Genomic DNA, 18,059 nt, shown 5'->3' with positions numbered 1-18,059 from the left:
ATTCCTCGCTCTGCAACATCCACTACGCCCTGAAAACGGATGGAAAACAAGAACATGGCTTGTTGTGAGGCAGCAAAGAAAGAGGTCTAAGAGAAGCGGGAGAGAGAAAATGAAAGGAAAACACAACACATATATTCCACTGGGCTAAATGGGGCTCTGCAGTTTGAACACAACACATGGACAGTCGCTGGCAGACGCACAGGCGGGAAGTGATGGTGGTGGGGGGGGGGGCAGAGTTGTACAGAGATGTCCGTTGTCTTTTTGAGAGTTGTGGTGAGGTTCGAACACGAGTCGGCGAGCGGGTGACTGCCAGGGGCTTGACTAGCGGCATCAGGACATCTGTACAGGGAGGAGACTCTGAGATAAACAAATAACTCTGTATTTTTAGCTTTTCTGGAAACTTTAACTTGTGCAAAACAGCTGAAAGAACATCTCTGCAAGTTTGTTATTCACCTGTGCACACTTGGATGCTTTTTCTGTTCCTCTCTCTTGTTGTTTTTCATCGCTCTTGTCTTTGTCTCTTACACTGTGCACATTCACATCTGGATGATGTGCATTAATCCTACAGAAAGAGTTACCGAGGCAGATTCACCACACTGCTAGAAATATTTAGACTGGAATCCGGGTTATGTCTGACAGAGACACACACAGGTACAGACACAATGGGGCTTTTGTTTTTTGCTCGCCCCAAACCGAGACTCAAAGCACGAGTGACGTTGTCTACCATCACTATGACATGTTACAACATGTGCAAGCACACATGGGCCTGAGCTGAAGGCAACAGGAATGACAACAAACATGAGTACTGTTTTCATAATTTCCGTTACTGGCTTGTGTATTCAGCTTAATTGCCAGAATGAATGATAGCCAAGCACGCTCATGCAAAACCACAGATAGTTTCTTTGTGTTGCAAAGACTATGCTTATGCTCTGATACCACTTGGTAAGGGGTTGAGGAAAATATCATGATTTGGCTTAAAATACCTGTTTTGGTCACGACAATCACGGCTGGAGATGGACCGACTTCCTGTGAAAAATAGTCGGTTTTGTCAACCACAAAAACAACCGGAAAGATCCCCAGGTGTCCTTTACAAAACAGCTGGTTTGGTCGCCACAGAAAACAGCTGGAAATCTTCCCAGGTCTCCTCAAAAAACACCCAGTTTGTCTCCACAAAAATGGCTGGAAATGTCCTTTAAAAAACACCTGGTTTTGTCACCACAAAACCAGCTGGAGTGGCAAGTGGTGTAACTCGAACTGCGGTCAACTGTTTGGCAGCGGTGTTGGCTTGTAATAGCACCACCACCCTCTCCACCTCCAGATGTGAAATGAGCACATAATGTGAAACGTGAAACATCTGTCTAAGGTTTGACATTTTCTGTATTGCCATATTTGATGCAAACTCTTCCAAAAACTCGTACTTTCAGCTGATCACAGAAAAAGTGGCTTTTTAAGAGTATCTCCAGCGCACAGGAAGCACTGACAGAATAAAAACTGGATTCCTCTCAGTCCATATATCTGGAATACATATCAGAACATCCTGCCGCTCAGGATTAGCGTGCAGTTTTATCTGATGTCGTTGAATCCTCCCAAGAATGTCAGGTGCGATCTGAAGACAGCCGTGTGGTGTAGCATAGCTCTGAGCGCCGGGGATCTCGGTTTTTAAGACTTCACCACAGCGAGCGCCTTCAGCAAATTATGACCTGAAACAAAATGGCACAGACTCATCTGTTTTTCACCTGTCAAAGCTGCATTCATACCTGTAGCTAAATGTCACTCCCTGTGGTACAACTGTGATTAATCATCCAGTTCCTATAAAACAAGAATCAACACAGGAAACACTCCCCGCTGTGTTTTTGATGGAGAAACAGTGCGCTCCTCTTTCCCCGAGCTCTAATAAACACAGGGCTGAGTTCAGTATGTCACCCTCTCTCTCTCTCTCTTTGCCCCCGGGCTCAGACTTAAAGTCTCTCTCTCTCTGTTTTCCTGTCAGTTTCTCTTGGCAGCCTGGTTAAAGTAGCTGCTCAGGTCACATCAAGTCACCGCTGCTGAATTATGGGAATATTTCCCAACTAATCCCCAGAGGTCACCGTCCCTTCATTCATGAGAGGACCTGGGGATCATGTTGCCGCGAGCAGGTGGACAGCCTGGGGCATTAACAGTGTTTACAGAGCAAAGCCTGAGTCTATATGATACATACCTGTAGAGAAGAGGAGCTTCCTGTGCAATATCAAAGATTATGTTCGGCTTCAGATTATTGAATAAAGTAATGTGCAGGCATTTCCTCATTTTGAATGTGAGTCGACATTGTGCTGTAGTGAAGTCAGGGTGGAGGGGAGCCTGAGAGCCTCAGTCTAAATAAAGATGATAGTGCCCTCATGTGGATTTTTATGTAGTTACAGCTCGGTGGAAAATCCTCTAATCCAGTCCTGACTATGATAATCATTTCTTTTTTTAGCATTTTTGCAAATAAATAAGCTTCAGTTAAACAGGGAAATCTAAAGAAATAAAGGAAGCGATGAACTCATCTTGTACAATTCAGTCTTAATTCATTTGTGCTTCGAGTTAATGTGAATAAATGTCCATATACAGGAGCTGAGGCTGGCTGGCAGACAGTAATGACTAGGAGAACTGCCTAATGTGAAGGGTTTGATGGAGCAACAAAATTTGCTGAAGTATTAATGGTGTGGAAGTAACTAATTACAGGGTTCAGGGTTGAATTTAAGTACGTATTACACCATGTAATCTACTTGGTTACTTTAAAAACCATAATTTATGAATGTCAACGGTTAAAAAGTAAGTAAGTAATACTCTGAGTGGCATTTGAGAAGAATACTTTATGATTTTACTTGAGTATTATTTTAAAACCAGTAGTTTTACTCACGTAAATAAGCAATGTTTCAGTAATGTAACTGTACTCGTACTTGAGTACATATTTTCAGTACTCCTTCCACCACTGCTGTATCCACATCTGTACTCGGAGTGAGCGGGGCTTGACTCTGGAGTTGCTCATTTAAGCCTGATTTATTTATTTTATTGTATTATTACTTCTTCAGAAACAACTTATGCTCTGCTCATATAAAGTACATTATCTGTACTGGATATTAGTTTCAGCCAAGTACACACTCAACCCTATTACGAGTGAATTATCAAGTTAACACTCTGTGGAGCATAATAGCAGCATTTTAATTGCTTGTATTGTATGTCATATTGTAAGTTTTTTACTGAGCACTCGTAAACATTTACTTAGGGGTGACTGAGCAAACTTTATCCGCTGATGAAGACCGTGAGATGCAGCTGAGAGCTCAGGAAAAAAGAGGGTCGTTGAAGATTGTCTCGTCAGATTTACCTCAACTTCTTCTACAGTACATGCTTCGTTTGGTTTATTGAGTTCTTCAGAGCGTGGTCTCGTCAGTAATAAAATTTAATGAGTTTCACGTGTAAATTTTTATCGCTTCCTTTTTTGATTTAGAGCGTCTGTTATTAATGCTCCTCTGCGATCCTGTGACCGTTTGTTTGACACGTGCGGCTGATGGGTGGGCACAGGTAGCCACCTCGGTGACCTCTGCAGTGACTTATGAGTGTCGCACGTCACTGAGGTGAACGTCTCATTATCACAAAGTGACTTCTGTGATTGAATTATGATAATCACAGTGTAAACGTGAGCAGGCAGGCGAGGCAGGGAGGGAGTAAATCTGGTTAATAAGAAAACTGAATACGAACTGTTGCACGATCAGTCCAGGAATGTGCTTTATCAGGATAACATGTTATTCCTACCTAAATTCTGTATAGTTAGACTTATTAAACAGTAATGACTGAGTGATTTCTATTGGACAGTGGAGACAGACGTGTAATTATAAGACCACGGACCGTTTATGTGAGGAAGCCATAAGCCAGCATGCTGACTATAAGCAGCTGAAGTTGATGATGGAGTGATGGATGGCTGAATTAATTAAATAAGCCAGCGGGGGGGGAAGGGTTAATAACCCAAACAATTATCCCACTTGTTCGTGGATGGTAGTAAATACGGCCAGCTGAGAATACTGCCCTCTAAGCATCGAGGTGTTTAAGGTTAAAGAAGCCCCAGTAGAGTCATTAAGGAAACATATTAATCTGCGGTGCTGTCATTTCAGTGTCAGGATGTATGGAGCTGGTTTTCAAATAGGCCTCTATGTCACATTAGTCATGGATAACTTGTAACTGATGCTGGCACTGGCTGTATGTGTGTATGGTGCAGCTTACTGTAATCATGTTTATTTCAGAGGGTTGGCTGAACTACCACGATCCGTTAACCGTAGCTCGACCATGCACATATCATGAGAGTGTTTATGGAGTGCCTGGAAGACCGCAGACTATTTTAATCCTTTAACAGGCTCACAGCTTCTTCTGCAGGTCTATTTCAAGGTATGCTTCGGAGAGAAGCAACCGGTTTGCACGCAAAATCAGGACATTTCATATCTTTGACTTCCTTTTAGAGCCTGTTGGCGGCGTATGTCCTATATGCGCCATTGTGAAAACTTTTTTTTAGAGATTATAATGCTGAAAAGGATGCTTGGATTAATTTAAAAGTATTGTATTCCCAGTGCAGTTTATTGTTTCAGTGCACTGTTGTTATTTTTGGGTGCAAGGGTGCCCTATGTAGTTTTGTAGTTTCTCCAGCCGTGTTTTGTCGTTACAAAAACAGGTATTTTAAGTCAAAACGTAATCTTTTCCTAACCCTAACCAAGTGTTTTTTGTGTCTAAACCTAACCAGATCCTAAGCGCAGCATTGTGTCTGGATAAAATAGAAAATGAAACCTAAAGAAACATGAAGTTGCAACATATCCGTGGTTTACAGAAATGTACACCAGCGACTGTTATTCTGGGGAATGGGCCGCGAAAAACAAATTAAACATCGTCAAAGAAATAGTTCACACAAAGCGAATTTTGAAAGGTAAAGGTGTGACAGTACACGCAAAATACAAGATAATCATCATGTTTCAAGAGATAAAGAAGGATGATGTAGTTATAATCCTCAAATAAAATCTTATAAAGAAAAAAGGAAATGAAATTATATAGAGAAATATCACGATTAAGATAAAATATATAACATTTTACAATTCCAAGGAGCCCAGGAAGAGAGAGCCCCACCCAGCTCTAATAAATTAAAAAAGCTCCATGACATGAAATTGCTTCTCCACCCAGCAACACACACACACATACACCACCTCCTACACCCACTTCTGTCACAGCTAAAACATAGTCCACACACAAGTTTGATCAAATCAATCTGACAGACAGGAAAAACAAGCAGCTCTCTGTTCCAACTATACGTTCTGATGTATTGTTTTCATTAGCGGCTGGATGTATAGTGCCCACGCAGCTTCTAATGCGTCATAAATCCAGGGGGAATAGAGCGCCAGCATCAAGAGGGAAAGCAGCGAAATTGATGCCGCGGATATTAAAAATGAGGAAGCCCGGAGAAGCATGAGTGACAAGATTCTGCTTTGCATATAAAAAGCGTCGACCGTCTTAATTTGTGCGTCTGGTCAGAGCCTGTGGGAGGCAGCCAGTGTCTGCTCTCTCTCTCTCTCAAGGATTCACTTTGTGATATGACATTTTCAGAAAAGGTCACAAACTGAACTTCTCTTCCTTCCTTCTCTTCCGCGGCGTATGTGTGGGCGCAGCATGTTTACGCACACACGTGTTTTTCCAGTGTGCTCGTACAGTCAATAACCCGCTCTCTGTGACGCAGCGGCGTGTGGCCTCCTGCAGGAGTTGTGGCCTGGCAATCTGCTGCTGCTGACATTTCTCATATGGAGCTTCTGAGATTCACATCCCTTGTTGTTGTTCTCTTGATATACGGATTTATGAGCCCGAGCACTCGGCTTTACAAAAGGGGATGAAGGCCGCCTCGGACGCACGCATAGAGTGGATTTCCATGTACTGCAGCATGAAGTGAGAGAACGTTTGCCTATAATGTGTGTAGCTTTTTATTGTTGTTTTTCGTAGGCACTGGTACTTTTCATTTCTCCTTGATCCTCTAATGCGACGCAGACATTTTTCACATTGAATTGGGTCATGACACAAGCCAGTTTTATGTGCTTTAAGTCAATAACTGAAGATTTTCCTCCCCTGATGCAACATTTAACATGAAAACAGCCACCCGCTGGCTTCGTTAGTGTCAGTTTCCCCAGGGAGGATCTCAGGCGAGGATGTTTGTGTGTGAGATTGTGACGGTTCACTCTGAAATTCAGATGAATTTACAGCCCGATATGAAAGAGACTCTCATCATAAACTTTCCGCAGAGATATTTAAAGGAATTAGTATTTTATAAGAAATGCTGACATTGATGATCCCCAGAGGCTGAATCCTGATTGCTTTGGTGACCACCTTACTTTTCATTTAGCGCCACAATGAGGTTGACAATTTTGTCTTTTAATGAAATGTCTTGACAACTATCGGATCAATTTTCATGTAATTTAGCACAGAGATTCATAGTCCCCAGAGGATGAATACTATTATATCGAATTTGCTGGCTTTTCCATAAAAAAACCACAAGCGGGTCAAAGTTTTTCTTTCAACCAGTGAATCGTGGCCTGCAGCTTCTAAACAAATCCACCCTTCACCCTTATTACTGAAACCAAATTAACAAATCAGCTTGAACAAATACAGGCAGGGCTGCATGTCAGCCGAATTGTCTATCACCATCCTTCCTGTTCAAATACTTCTGCCATGGAAGTGGGTAATTGGAGAAAAATCTAGTTGGCTGTGGAAGGTCAAAGTCCTGCTGGTCGATACCAGCGAAGACCGGTGCTATCAGTCTATATTAGGAGCTGGTACTCCTTACTTTAAAGTTATATGCAGGCTAGCAAGGCTGCCGAGTTGTTTAAAAGGAAGCTTATGGCAGATAATAAAGACGATGGAGAATGATTTTTACACATTCCTTATCGAGCCCTGGAAAAATCATTCAGTGAGCCAGGAGGCGGAGGCAGGAGGTTGCTTAGTGTTTCTTTGCAGAAGCATGGAAATGCTGACATTTGAGGCAGTTTGAGAAAGAAAACCCAGCGGACACATCCTTTATTCTGGAGGAAAAGGGAGGGAAATTTTGGAGTCTGAGAGAGAATGTCCTTGGCAGAGGGTTGCTGAGATCGTTAGAGAACTTATCAGTGTCCTGGCAGTGGGCATGGATAAACCCTGTCTGGATAATGTTGCGGTGATTGAAAAGACTCTTCAGCGTTACATAGAAGTTAGGAGCATCTCCATTGTTCTGTATTGGCAGATGTTGGAAGTGGGACATTTTGGGGATTTTGTGCTCAGCCAGATTGCAGACAACCCAAACTCCCTCCTCAGAAATTCTGTGACAAGGTGCTGGAAAGGAAACGCTGGCTGACTGTCAAATGGATTTAAGTAACAATGCAGACTCCTACTGGTTCTCAACGCAGAGGCAACATCTCTGTGCTCTCTCTCAGATTGTTGAAAGGTTCGGAGTTTGCTAAGCCTGACTACATGTGGCTTTGTGGATTAGGTAAAGGTCACTGACCAGGTTTCCTGAGGTATCTTGCAGGAGGTGTTGTGGGAGTCTGGGCTCTCCGAGCTGCAGCAGCAGGCTGTTCAGTCATTGCGCACTCAGAGATTCGTATGATGATCATGTTTGTTAAAGGGGGCACTGGACTCTATGAGAAGGATGCCTCCCTTCTGTGTGGGATTTACACACACGGCTCATTAAGGCAGAAGGTCTGGAGAGTGTTTACTCGGCGATAGTTGGGTGAATTAAGAAATACTCTTTCAAAACAAGATGCAGCCTGTGTATGTTTTCCAAAACAGTTTGTTTCATCAGTGGGAGGTTACAACTTTGTCACAGCACATGAATATGATTGATGCTTTTAGATGTTGTCATCGTCTTTCAACAGCGGTCTGATCGGTGGTTACAGTCCTCTTATGTTTCTCTGTTACAACACAATATGCTGTTTAAGTATTTTAGTGATGGGACCAGAGCCTGTGGGAGCTCACATAATGGCTCAAACCGCACAGTGACTGATGAAGCCCATTTTTCATAAAGCCATGATTGATCAACCGCTAAATGGGAAAAGGCAGCTGCAATAACAACACGAGAGGATAACGCGTAGGATGAGTGGACGTGCACTGTTGCCTGCTACACTTCGCATATTGTACAGGCGAGGTGCTTCACTTATTGGCGCATCCTCCGCTGGCTCCGAACGAGGCTGTCACATCGTGAGAAGATGATGAACTAGCAGCTCGTGGTGGTAAATGGTTTTGTAGCTGGGCTGTGAAGGACGGCAAATGGAACGACAAAACACAACTTTGTCATTTCACACACATGTATGTGATCCATGCGTACATTCCTCACATCTCAACACATCTCGGACACAGACTGATTCAAGAACTGACAAAAAGCAGGTATCCGGGGGAATTCAGCACATCCAAACAATAAGCTGCTAACCTTTTGCGTATGCTAGATGCTCTTGTGAGAGAATTCAGCGCCTTCTACTTCCTTTCTTGTGTCTTCCTGCGTGCGAGCAGCAGCGAGACCCTCTGGAGGAAACGCACTGAGGCCTGCAAGTCTCGGGCCAAAGAGAGGGACAGGACAGGAAGCCCACATGCTTACATAACAGCCCTATTGAGGGGATCGGTATTTGACATGTCACATAGCAATCTCCTCCATCAGCCTCTCGCTGTAACCCCCGTCCACGACCTCTGCTCCCACATGTATCAGGTTGGTCTCAGCCAGGGCCTCCGGTGAAGTTTCTCCTGTACTGTTACAGTATGTTTGTCTAATGAACACTTGAATTGAACGTCCAGACCGATGGTATGTAAACCGATTTCTGTCTGGGTAAATATTTGGATATCTCCTCCACAAGCCGTTCCATCAGGTAGCCTTAAACTTAATCACCCTCCGAGGGGGTTCAAAGGGGCGCCCTGTGCCGTTTAATGGTTGCCGCTGATGTGTGGTTCTCCTTTAAGTCTGGGTGAGATTGAAAAACGATAAGGAGGCTATTAAAGACCTTCCTCCGAGAGGGAGAAGCCCCGTTGTCTCGGGGCTTCTTGGCCACCAGTAGCAGCAGCCTTGTCGACCCCGCACGGCTGTATTTATAGAGCGCTGTGGATGACTCATTTGGCCGAGTGCCCACTCTTCGTTCTCCAGATTTACAGGTCCCCACTTCGGGGAGGGCTGCTTGATTTACGAGGCACCCCCTCCCCCTCCATCGCCACCGCCGGCTCCCACCCCACCCCTCTCACTTCCTTCGGAGACAAGCAGACACACCGTCTTGCCTTTCGGCTCGCTGTCTCACTCGATTTCATTCGGTCGCTCTCTCCTACACTTACTTCTTAGTGATATGCTTCCTCCGCTCTTTCAGCTCCTTTGTCAGAAGTACATGTAGAGGAAAGGTTTTCCCGAGAGGCAGACAGACTCGCCTCAGCCCGACCTCCTCCTAAGTGCTTCTGATTGGTGTGTCACGTTGACCTGCCTTTGACTCACCAGAATGAAGTTTTAGGCGAAAGAGTTATATGAGGTGGAGGAAAGCGAGAAGCGAAGGAAGGAGGGGGAGAGAAGGAAGGATAGCGGTGAGAGCAGTGGAGTGTGTTTTAGCAGAAACAGAGGGAGATAAATCCGTCTGTGGCACAGAACGAGAACAGATGAAGAAGTGGCACCGGGGGGCCGGCGGTCAGCAGCGACAGCGTGGCTTTTGCTCCCTCGACCTCCAGCTGAGAAGGGGGCACGTCTTCCTCTGCACCCCATGGATCTTAACTCCAACCCAGGTCTGTCTCTTTACATAACAGTAATGAATACTAACATGCTTGCATCTGGTTGGGAACACGTTTCATTACGCGGGGAAGCGATATTATTAGACTTTGCGCTGTCTTTAGTTTCGGTAGCGACGGAAGGAAGGACTGGAAGGATTTCTCGGACAGATTTAGTTGACTTAAACTTAAGACACAAACTTGCAGATAAGTTGCAAAGTACTCCCGTTCTCATTGAGAGAGCGCCGTCCATTCATCATGTCAGCGCAGCGGACGGGTGTTTTACAAGTTACAGTTCATAGCTGATGTTTACAGCAGCTGTGATTTCACATGAGCAGTTTATGATGCTTGCATTCCTGATTTTCCTGCTGTTGTTGGTGACATCACTGCAGCTTCCTTTTATTTGTCCACTATGCAAACATCCACACAAACATGCTCTGTGAATAATGGAGTCAGTATTTCCAGCAGAGCGTTTCATTTCATACGCTGTAATGTCTTTTTTATAGCGAGGCTTTGCATTATAGCAAATCCCTTGAAGCCTTTTGAAGACTCTCCCTGACCCTTAACATGTCATACATTTAAATTTACAATACAGCCACACACAAGGAAGTGCTGTTCTCTAGTACAACTTCTCTACAGAAAATATCGAACATATTCCTGGTCTTAGATTATCAAAAACTGCACGCAACATATATAAAAGATGTGCCAAAAGTTTAGAGCCATTAAACAGTATGCCACCAATTAACATTTCATCCATAACGCCGGACTGGAAACAGAGATATTTATTCAACACATTCTTCTTGAAACCAGGCACCTACATTACTCACAACTTCGTCACCAGCAGTTCTGTCAGAGATATGGGTGTTTTATGCAAATAGTGGCCAATGTAGCCTCGAGGCGCTATCCTCGAGCAGTGAATGCAGAGGTCTACACCTCTAGATTGTTTTTCACGGCCAAACTTGTAATAATGTCACTTGAACCAGTTTATCAGATTTCTCGCAGCTCTTCCCGGAGCCACAAAAGGTTTTATAGCCGACAACAATTTCCCAAATGCATCAACAACACTCCACAAGACCTGCATACCTGCCAGCACGCAGGAAGTCTCCCTATTGTTAACCTTTTTATGCCACTATCCATCAATCTCACAATGCCATAGTGATACAAATCAAGTGTCTCAGTTTCTTGAGGGATGTGTGTCGTGGTACCTGGCAACCCAACCCAGAGGCAGAGTCGAGCGCTCAAGCCCTCCACTCTGCTCAGTTTGCTGCTGAAAATGGATGAAACGAGCGCCAAGAAGAGGAAATATGCCTTCAAATTTTAATAAACTTAGTGCGAGGTCTTCGCTTTAGTGACATTTGCCTCCCGTCTCACTCGATCATCCTCTTGCCTCCACTCTGCAGACTGTTGTTCTGCATCATTTTATCCTTCTTCTTCTTTCTAAAGGTCTAAATAAACAAAATCTGACCGTGCAAAGAGATACATGCAAAAAGACTTGATACAGGATTGAGGAATAGAATGCAAATTTTAAGATTTGAACACTTTTCTGAAAAAATAAACACAGTAAAGAGGTTATACACATGTTATATAAACATACATATACAACATATAAACGTAATATAGATATTAAACATGACAAAGACGCTTGTTGGTACATTGTTGGTATAAAATGCCATTAACCAGTTGGGGGATGTGACTGCAAACCATTTGCTGAATGGAAAGGCATTGTCATTGTCCCAAAAGTAGAGTAATTGCTCAGTTTTTGTGAAACATGACATATAAACTAAGAAGATTTTCAACTATAAGAAAAAGGAAGACTTTAGCGCATTTTAGCAATTTCTATGTAGCCTCAAAACCTGTGAATGTACTGCTGTTGTCCTACACATGCACTCAGTGTAAACACCCCTGAAATGGTGTGAAACTGCAGATTAACCATCGGAGCCATCTGAATAACTTGTATAATAACATAAGCTTTTAAACCACATATGTAGTTTAAACGCCACCCAGGTGTGGTTGTACTAGATATGTGGCTTTAAAAAAATCTCGCCAGAGGAAGAAAAATCACGCTTAGGAAAAAAAAAAAAAAAAAAAGGCATTCTCATAGCTGGGTCGAATTTCACTTTGCTTGGCTGCTTGAGGCAGATAACAGAACCACCTCCTGAATTCATGGCTCCCAGCCTGCCTGTAAATCCATCCCGGTGAGGCTGTTCTCATGCAAAAAATCTGAAGCAACAGATGGGAGAGAAATCGGGCAGAAGAAATACTGTACATGAAGAATGTTCAGGCAGAAATTAGACTTCACAAAGTGCTGATGGACGGGAGGAGGAAAGAGAAGAGAGGTGTTTTATGCGTTTGAGATGTTGAAAACAGACGGTGAAAGAATGAAATAACAGATAAATATTCATTTCATGGAGCCTGAGCCTCTCAGCATGAATCTACCCAACTCTCTCCACACTGTATGTGAATATTCGTCTACATTAAAACTATGTGATATAAGAAGAACATCAAACATCAGAGCTTTTGAAACAACCAGCAACTAAGCGTCTATGAAACCATCCACTCATTGTCTGGCAAAGCAAATGGTTTGTTTCATACGGTAAAGTCTGTTGGATGAATTCAACATGTCTCTCTCATTACTTGCCTGTCGGGGGAGCAAGTAGTAAGTGAAAACTAAACGATTAATATCGTTAGGTATGCCCACTTATTGGCTAGAAGATTTAGCATTGTCGTGCTAATTAAAAACAGAAGAGTGTGAAGAATGAGACGACTTTATAAAACGTGGAGGGAGCTTCTAGGTCTGCATTTGTCCTAATAGCCAACAGGGGTAGACTACTGGTTTAAAAAAGAAGTCTGATTGAATGTAAGCTTATGAGAAAATGACCCTACTTCTCAATGTATTTATTACCTCCTTGAAAAGTTTCCTCATGAGTTTACGGTTTCAATCACTGGTTTCAAGTCTTCGTCAATACAGCACGATGTTCATTTTGTCCTTGTGGTTCTCAGTCAGATCCAATCAGGATATCCTGCCCAGCTCCACCCTCTCGTCCAAATATGGTGACAAATCCAAATCCAAATCCAACTGACGACACTTTTCCTGCTAAGGGCATCAGCACTACAGGGATTTATATGGTTAAAATACAACAAGAACTCATGTGAAGCACTACACGGCAACTGTACACTAATTTAAAAGAAAACACTACGTGCATGTGTGGCAGCTCAGCAGCGGCACCATAAATTGTAGTTAATGAAAGCTTTTTTTATAGCACGGCTTTGAACATAGAGCGCTGGCTGAACCACATCAGCAAAGTTCAGCGATGCACTCTCAAACACACAAAGAGCCAAACTCATGGTCAGCGTTTCTCCGTCTCTCCACTTAGATCACCACCAATCTCTTTCTTTGACCCAGCTGGCCTGCACTCCCCCCGTTACTGCAGCCCTCTCAGGCCGGCAGTGCTTTTGCCAGCTTTGTCAGAGAAAACAACGAGGATGTGGAGCGGCAACGCAGACAGTACTGCAGCGATGGCCAAAATGAAAACACGCTTATCTAGCCGAAGCCCACGGGCGCTGTCCATTGGCTGTCCAAATAATTGGGCAGCGAGTCAACAGGAAGTTTTATTGGTGCGTGCCTTCCGAGTTTGGGCATCGCACAGATATGTGTGCAGAAAGAAACACAGAAGATAACAGGCACAGTCAGACACAAGCATGAGTTTGAGTCTGGGAACACATTAGCTATTTTTGAACCGAGGTTTCTAAGAAATCCTTAAAAGTTCCTGAATGTTATGGGGGGGAAAACTCAAGGCCTGAGAGTTTTTGAAAAAAGACATAAATAGACATGAGTCATCGAAAGGGCTTGCCTCTTGGTCTGTCATACGGGACCCGAAGAGCGGTCTGCTGGGTCAAAGTCCTGTGTTTGTTTGTCCAAACCAACCACAAACCACTGAAAAGGTTGATATCACCGTTCACAAAACATCATGAGCGTTGCAGCGTTGCAGTGTAACAGCGACACCTTTCGTCGTACAGTCGCCTTTTGGTTAGGTTTAGGCAACAAAACAACTTGGTTAGGTTTGGGAAAACATTGTGGTTTGAGTTAAAATCATTACGTTACTTCTGCAACTTCTCTTACAAACATAACTACATTACCACAGTAACTTACTTCACCTTATGTTCGTGGCATAACTTCACCGCTGACCTCTGGTTTCACACTGGACACAAATACTTCCTCCTTTGCAGCTGCTTTAATTACTACAGCCACTAGAGGTCGCAATCTAACAACAAACATAAATATGGTCTGAATCTTAAACTATGTTGAGTTAGATCCTTGAATTTGAGGGAACTGGGCCTGGAAAGTCTTTGAATTTGATGGTTAAGAAGGTGTCAGAACTCTGTTAAACCAAATATGGTGTTATTCATATTCCACGTCCCACCTCATCAGTCACTAAGTGTACATATGAAGTGGGCTATGAGGCTCGTGCTGGATGATGATTGATGAATGTCGGATTTATCTGTACTTTCTATCACAATAATGTTCACTCCTGACAGGCCTTTTAATCTCCTGAGGCAATCTAGCAAATGAAAACAATGATTGATGCTTCTATGACACATGAACAGAGTGAATTTATTTATAATGAAATTACTTCAGGTGAATGGAAATCATGAGAAGCATTTTTCTTAAGACTCAGTTGTCAGGATTTCCCTATATCCTTCTCTTTGGTTCTCATGGGGAAAGACGAGATAGGGAAGTTGCTCTGCCTCCAGGAGTCCCACAATAAATCAGAAGTCAGCTTTCTGTAACCCTGTCTGAAAAGTTCAAAGGTCTTTCCCACAGGCCAGGCTGACTCAACCTGGCAATTTTGGCTGTGGGGAGTGCAGGTGTGCATCTGCCCTGAAGCCCTAATCAGCGCTGAAAGGTGATATTAGAAGGTATTAGTGAGCGAAGCAACAGATACTTTGTCGAGTCCGCTCCTTTTTTCCTTCTCTGTCGTGGATAAAGGGAGGTTCGCTCCCTTCCTCGAGTGCCAGGATGTTTGTCTGCGTCTTTTCCTTCCAGCGTGATTGTTACTGGATGTTTTGTCTTTTCTGTATCGTAACAATTAAGATGGACGCTTTAATAACTCAAACATGTGTAAACAAAGCGGCAGATTTAGGTGAATGACAGAGTGCACACGGAGTATGCATTCCTGGTATGCAGGTCCCACAGATTTACAGTCTCAAGGCCATGAGTGCACGATGTACACATGTGGAATTGGTGATCAGTCATAGTGAGATATGTTTACATAACCGTAAAGATGACTACATGTTTCACACTGACATCACATGCATGTTAGAGCACAGGCACACAGTACACAGATGAAAATACACGACACAGTCGCCAGAATAAATGTTGGCGACGTACATTCCTGCAAACTGCAGATATGTTGAAAGTTTACATTTCTTTATGTCCAATTTTTGATTTTATATTCTGACAAAGTTGTACTTATCGTCTGGTTAGGTTTAGGTTTACCTGGTTCCCTTGCCAAAATACACTGCAGGAAATTGTCCCTTCATCTCTTGAAAAATACCTGCATAGTTGTCCTGCTGTCACCATCAAAAATATCGGCTCTCATTGCACTAACACGGCTGGAAAATGACAGGAAAATGTCCTGAAGTTTCATCGGAAACGTCCAGTGGTTTTGTGCTCTGGTTAGGTTTAGGATAAAAGAAACTACTTGTTAGATTTAAACTTTTTAATTGGTTAGGCCAGGAAAAGATCAAACGTTAGGTTAAAATAACTATGTTCAGTCATGTAACTGTGATGTAACTCACGTCAAGTAACGTAAATACATAATTTACTTAGTTAAAAACCAATCACTCTTCATTCTTGCTCAAAAACTGGATGCAAACACCAGTCTCCAGAGGAAAAGTCCAGTGCATCACCCATGCAACCACCGTAAACCACCCCCTATCTCTGACTTTTCTCACTCTTTATATTACTGCACTAGAGTGGAGCTTCAAGAGGCGACACTCGAGGAGTACCTACAGCGCCAACTCAGAAGCGTACGGCCACTGACCATGCCGCTCGATTAGCGGTCTCTCGCTTGGTAGCCATCTCGCTGTAACACCACCACCGTTCACCGAAGTCAGCTCACATGCATGTATAAAACATACACATTTATTGTCAGTGGTTTGCAGAAACTTAGCCCAGATTTATGAAGTGACAGTGCTGACAAACACATTGCAGCCTGACAGAGTGTTTAACTGTTTTGCATCTGGTTGTCACGAAACCTGAATTCTCTGACAATATGACGATGACACCCGGCTAAACGCGGATTAAAAAGATAGTGTCAGGTTGACTTTAGAGAGCCCTCGAGGTTTTACTCTTGGATCTGTGTGTGCTGCACCTTTCCAGAAGCCTCCTCTGAAGTATCAGTCTGCTTGTATCACTGATGTAATGTTTCAGCCTCCCAGCATTGCGTGCAAGTGTTCAAGTGACAACAGCTGCCAGCCCTCACCAAAACTCAACACTCCTAACATTTTAATGGGATATTAATCCCCCGCAGTAAGTAGTCGCTGAAGCTGTCAGTGGTCTCGGTGGTTCACTCGTAAGGATTTTGGTATTTTTTAACAAACCTCAAAGTGTCGCCGTGCATACTTTAGAGATGTTTGGAATTAGTGTAGAGTTAATCTCACGTTATACTGCAAGTTACCGCTGAAATAAATAGGTTGAGCAGAATGTCTGTGGTTTTCATACCAACGGCTGAGCTTCCATTAATGACATTTGTGATTTATGCTTGTCCGTTTTGGCTTTGGACGCAAAATATTAAAGGATCGTTCTGTTTTTTAGCACATTTACCATGAATAAATACACTTTACTCTTCTTACAGCCAGTTTCCAAAGCAAAACATAATTTATTTCCCACCCTGAAGGCTGCCTCTGGTTTTCATTTCAGTGAAGCATGACCACCAACTTTGGGAAACCTGAAACCAGCTGAAGATACAGTATCTCATCCATTATAGTAAACATTATGTACTGTATTCTTTTCTTGTCAGTTACACTCAAAACAAGAAGAAGACAGCATTGTTAGAAAGAGGCTGTGTTTGGATCAAATGAGCCAAAACATACAGAAAGACAGGTACAGTCCATCAAAAACTCACTTTTATCTCTGGATTGGTTTTCTTTATAATTATCGTGTCAAAGCTCTGAACTCTCAGTCAGGTCTGAGCCGTGTTTCCTTTTCCTACGGTTGAAATTGATTCCCCTTACATAATGGTATATTTACAGCCGCCTTGGCAGGACACACAGAGATAGCTCTTTATTTAGTTGGCATGAAATCAGAACAGAGACACTTGGCTTTTTGACAGTGCTGCGACCTCCGTGAACGGACTGACCCGTGGCTTCACCCGACTGTCCTCATGACAACTCATTAAAACTCGGCTGGCTCATACTACTCAACAGCTGCTTTCGACCAGAGCAGTTTTCTCCCTTTGTGTGAGAACAGAGGAGGTAATGTGAAGTGACTGAACCATTTTTCTATCGAGGAATACCTTTTTGAACTTCAAGATTTGCATCGACGCTTGTGGCTTCAGGACCCGAGCACTCAAGGTATTGTGTTTGCCTCTCAGTGGCCATTATTCTCCATTTTTTGGTGCCATGATTACTTTCTTCCCTGTGGGCGCCCGAAGAGGGACAGTAGAGCCAAACAACCCCTCGTCCCCTTTGACCTCCCCACTCCTATTCACTTTGTTACTCATTCAGCATCAGATGGTAATGGATAGCCATAGACCCTCTATGGAGTCTGTGTTCTCCACCAGACAATGTCTCCGGAGACTCAGATGGAGGCTAATGTTGTGGTGTCTGCCTTCAGATTATGTCGATTGACAGGCCGGGACCACCGTGACACCAGGAAGAGAATTAGCTATCGATACCTTACTGGGGGTGAGGTGAAACAGGACGCCTACCACGGATACATGGGAAGATGGAGACAAACACAATAGAGTAGCATTGCACTTCTACAACATCGTCAGACTCACAGTTTTGTCATATAAAGGAAACGTAGAACACCCACAAAGCAACCAGAGTGCACTGAAAGTCTGAGAAAACTTGTCTTCAGCCAACTGATGCTGACTCCAGTGACTTCACTGGAAGCAGTTCATCAGATTCCATACAGCTCCCTCTGGAGCCACAAAAGGCTTTTAACAACTTTAAGGACTTGTACTGTTCATTTGTCTACCTGAACCTGAAAAATGAGTCAAAATATATGTCTAACCCTAACCCTAACCCACTCTCATGGGGAATCAGACCTAAACAAAATGTAGATTAGCGTGGTACAACAACTTGCTGTAGTA

At 43.3% G+C, this 18,059-nt stretch overlaps 1 protein-coding gene across 3 annotated transcripts in view; it reads left to right on the top strand.

The window, feature by feature from the left end:
- Nucleotides 1–18,059, top strand: part of arhgap24 (Rho GTPase activating protein 24) — a 67,214-nt gene that overhangs the window by 28,300 nt on the left and 20,855 nt on the right. The window contains exon 1 of one of the 3 annotated variants that reach the window (XM_084383215.1): nucleotides 9,292–9,759. The exons of the other annotated variants lie outside the window; for them this stretch is intronic. Coding sequence (XP_084239341.1) covers nucleotides 9,738–9,759 — 22 coding nt within the window. The 5' untranslated portion in view covers nucleotides 9,292–9,737. Of the gene's footprint in view, nucleotides 1–9,291; nucleotides 9,760–18,059 lie in introns of those variants that run through there. 3 annotated transcript variants of the gene reach the window in all.

The sequence above is a fragment of the Pagrus pagrus genome (genome assembly GCF_965226575.1).
Source record: "Pagrus pagrus genome assembly, chromosome: 19".
Taxonomy (NCBI): Eukaryota; Metazoa; Chordata; class Actinopteri; order Spariformes; family Sparidae; genus Pagrus; species Pagrus pagrus.
Note: the sequence above shows the minus strand (reverse complement) of the source record. Positions and strands in the feature narration are given on the sequence as shown.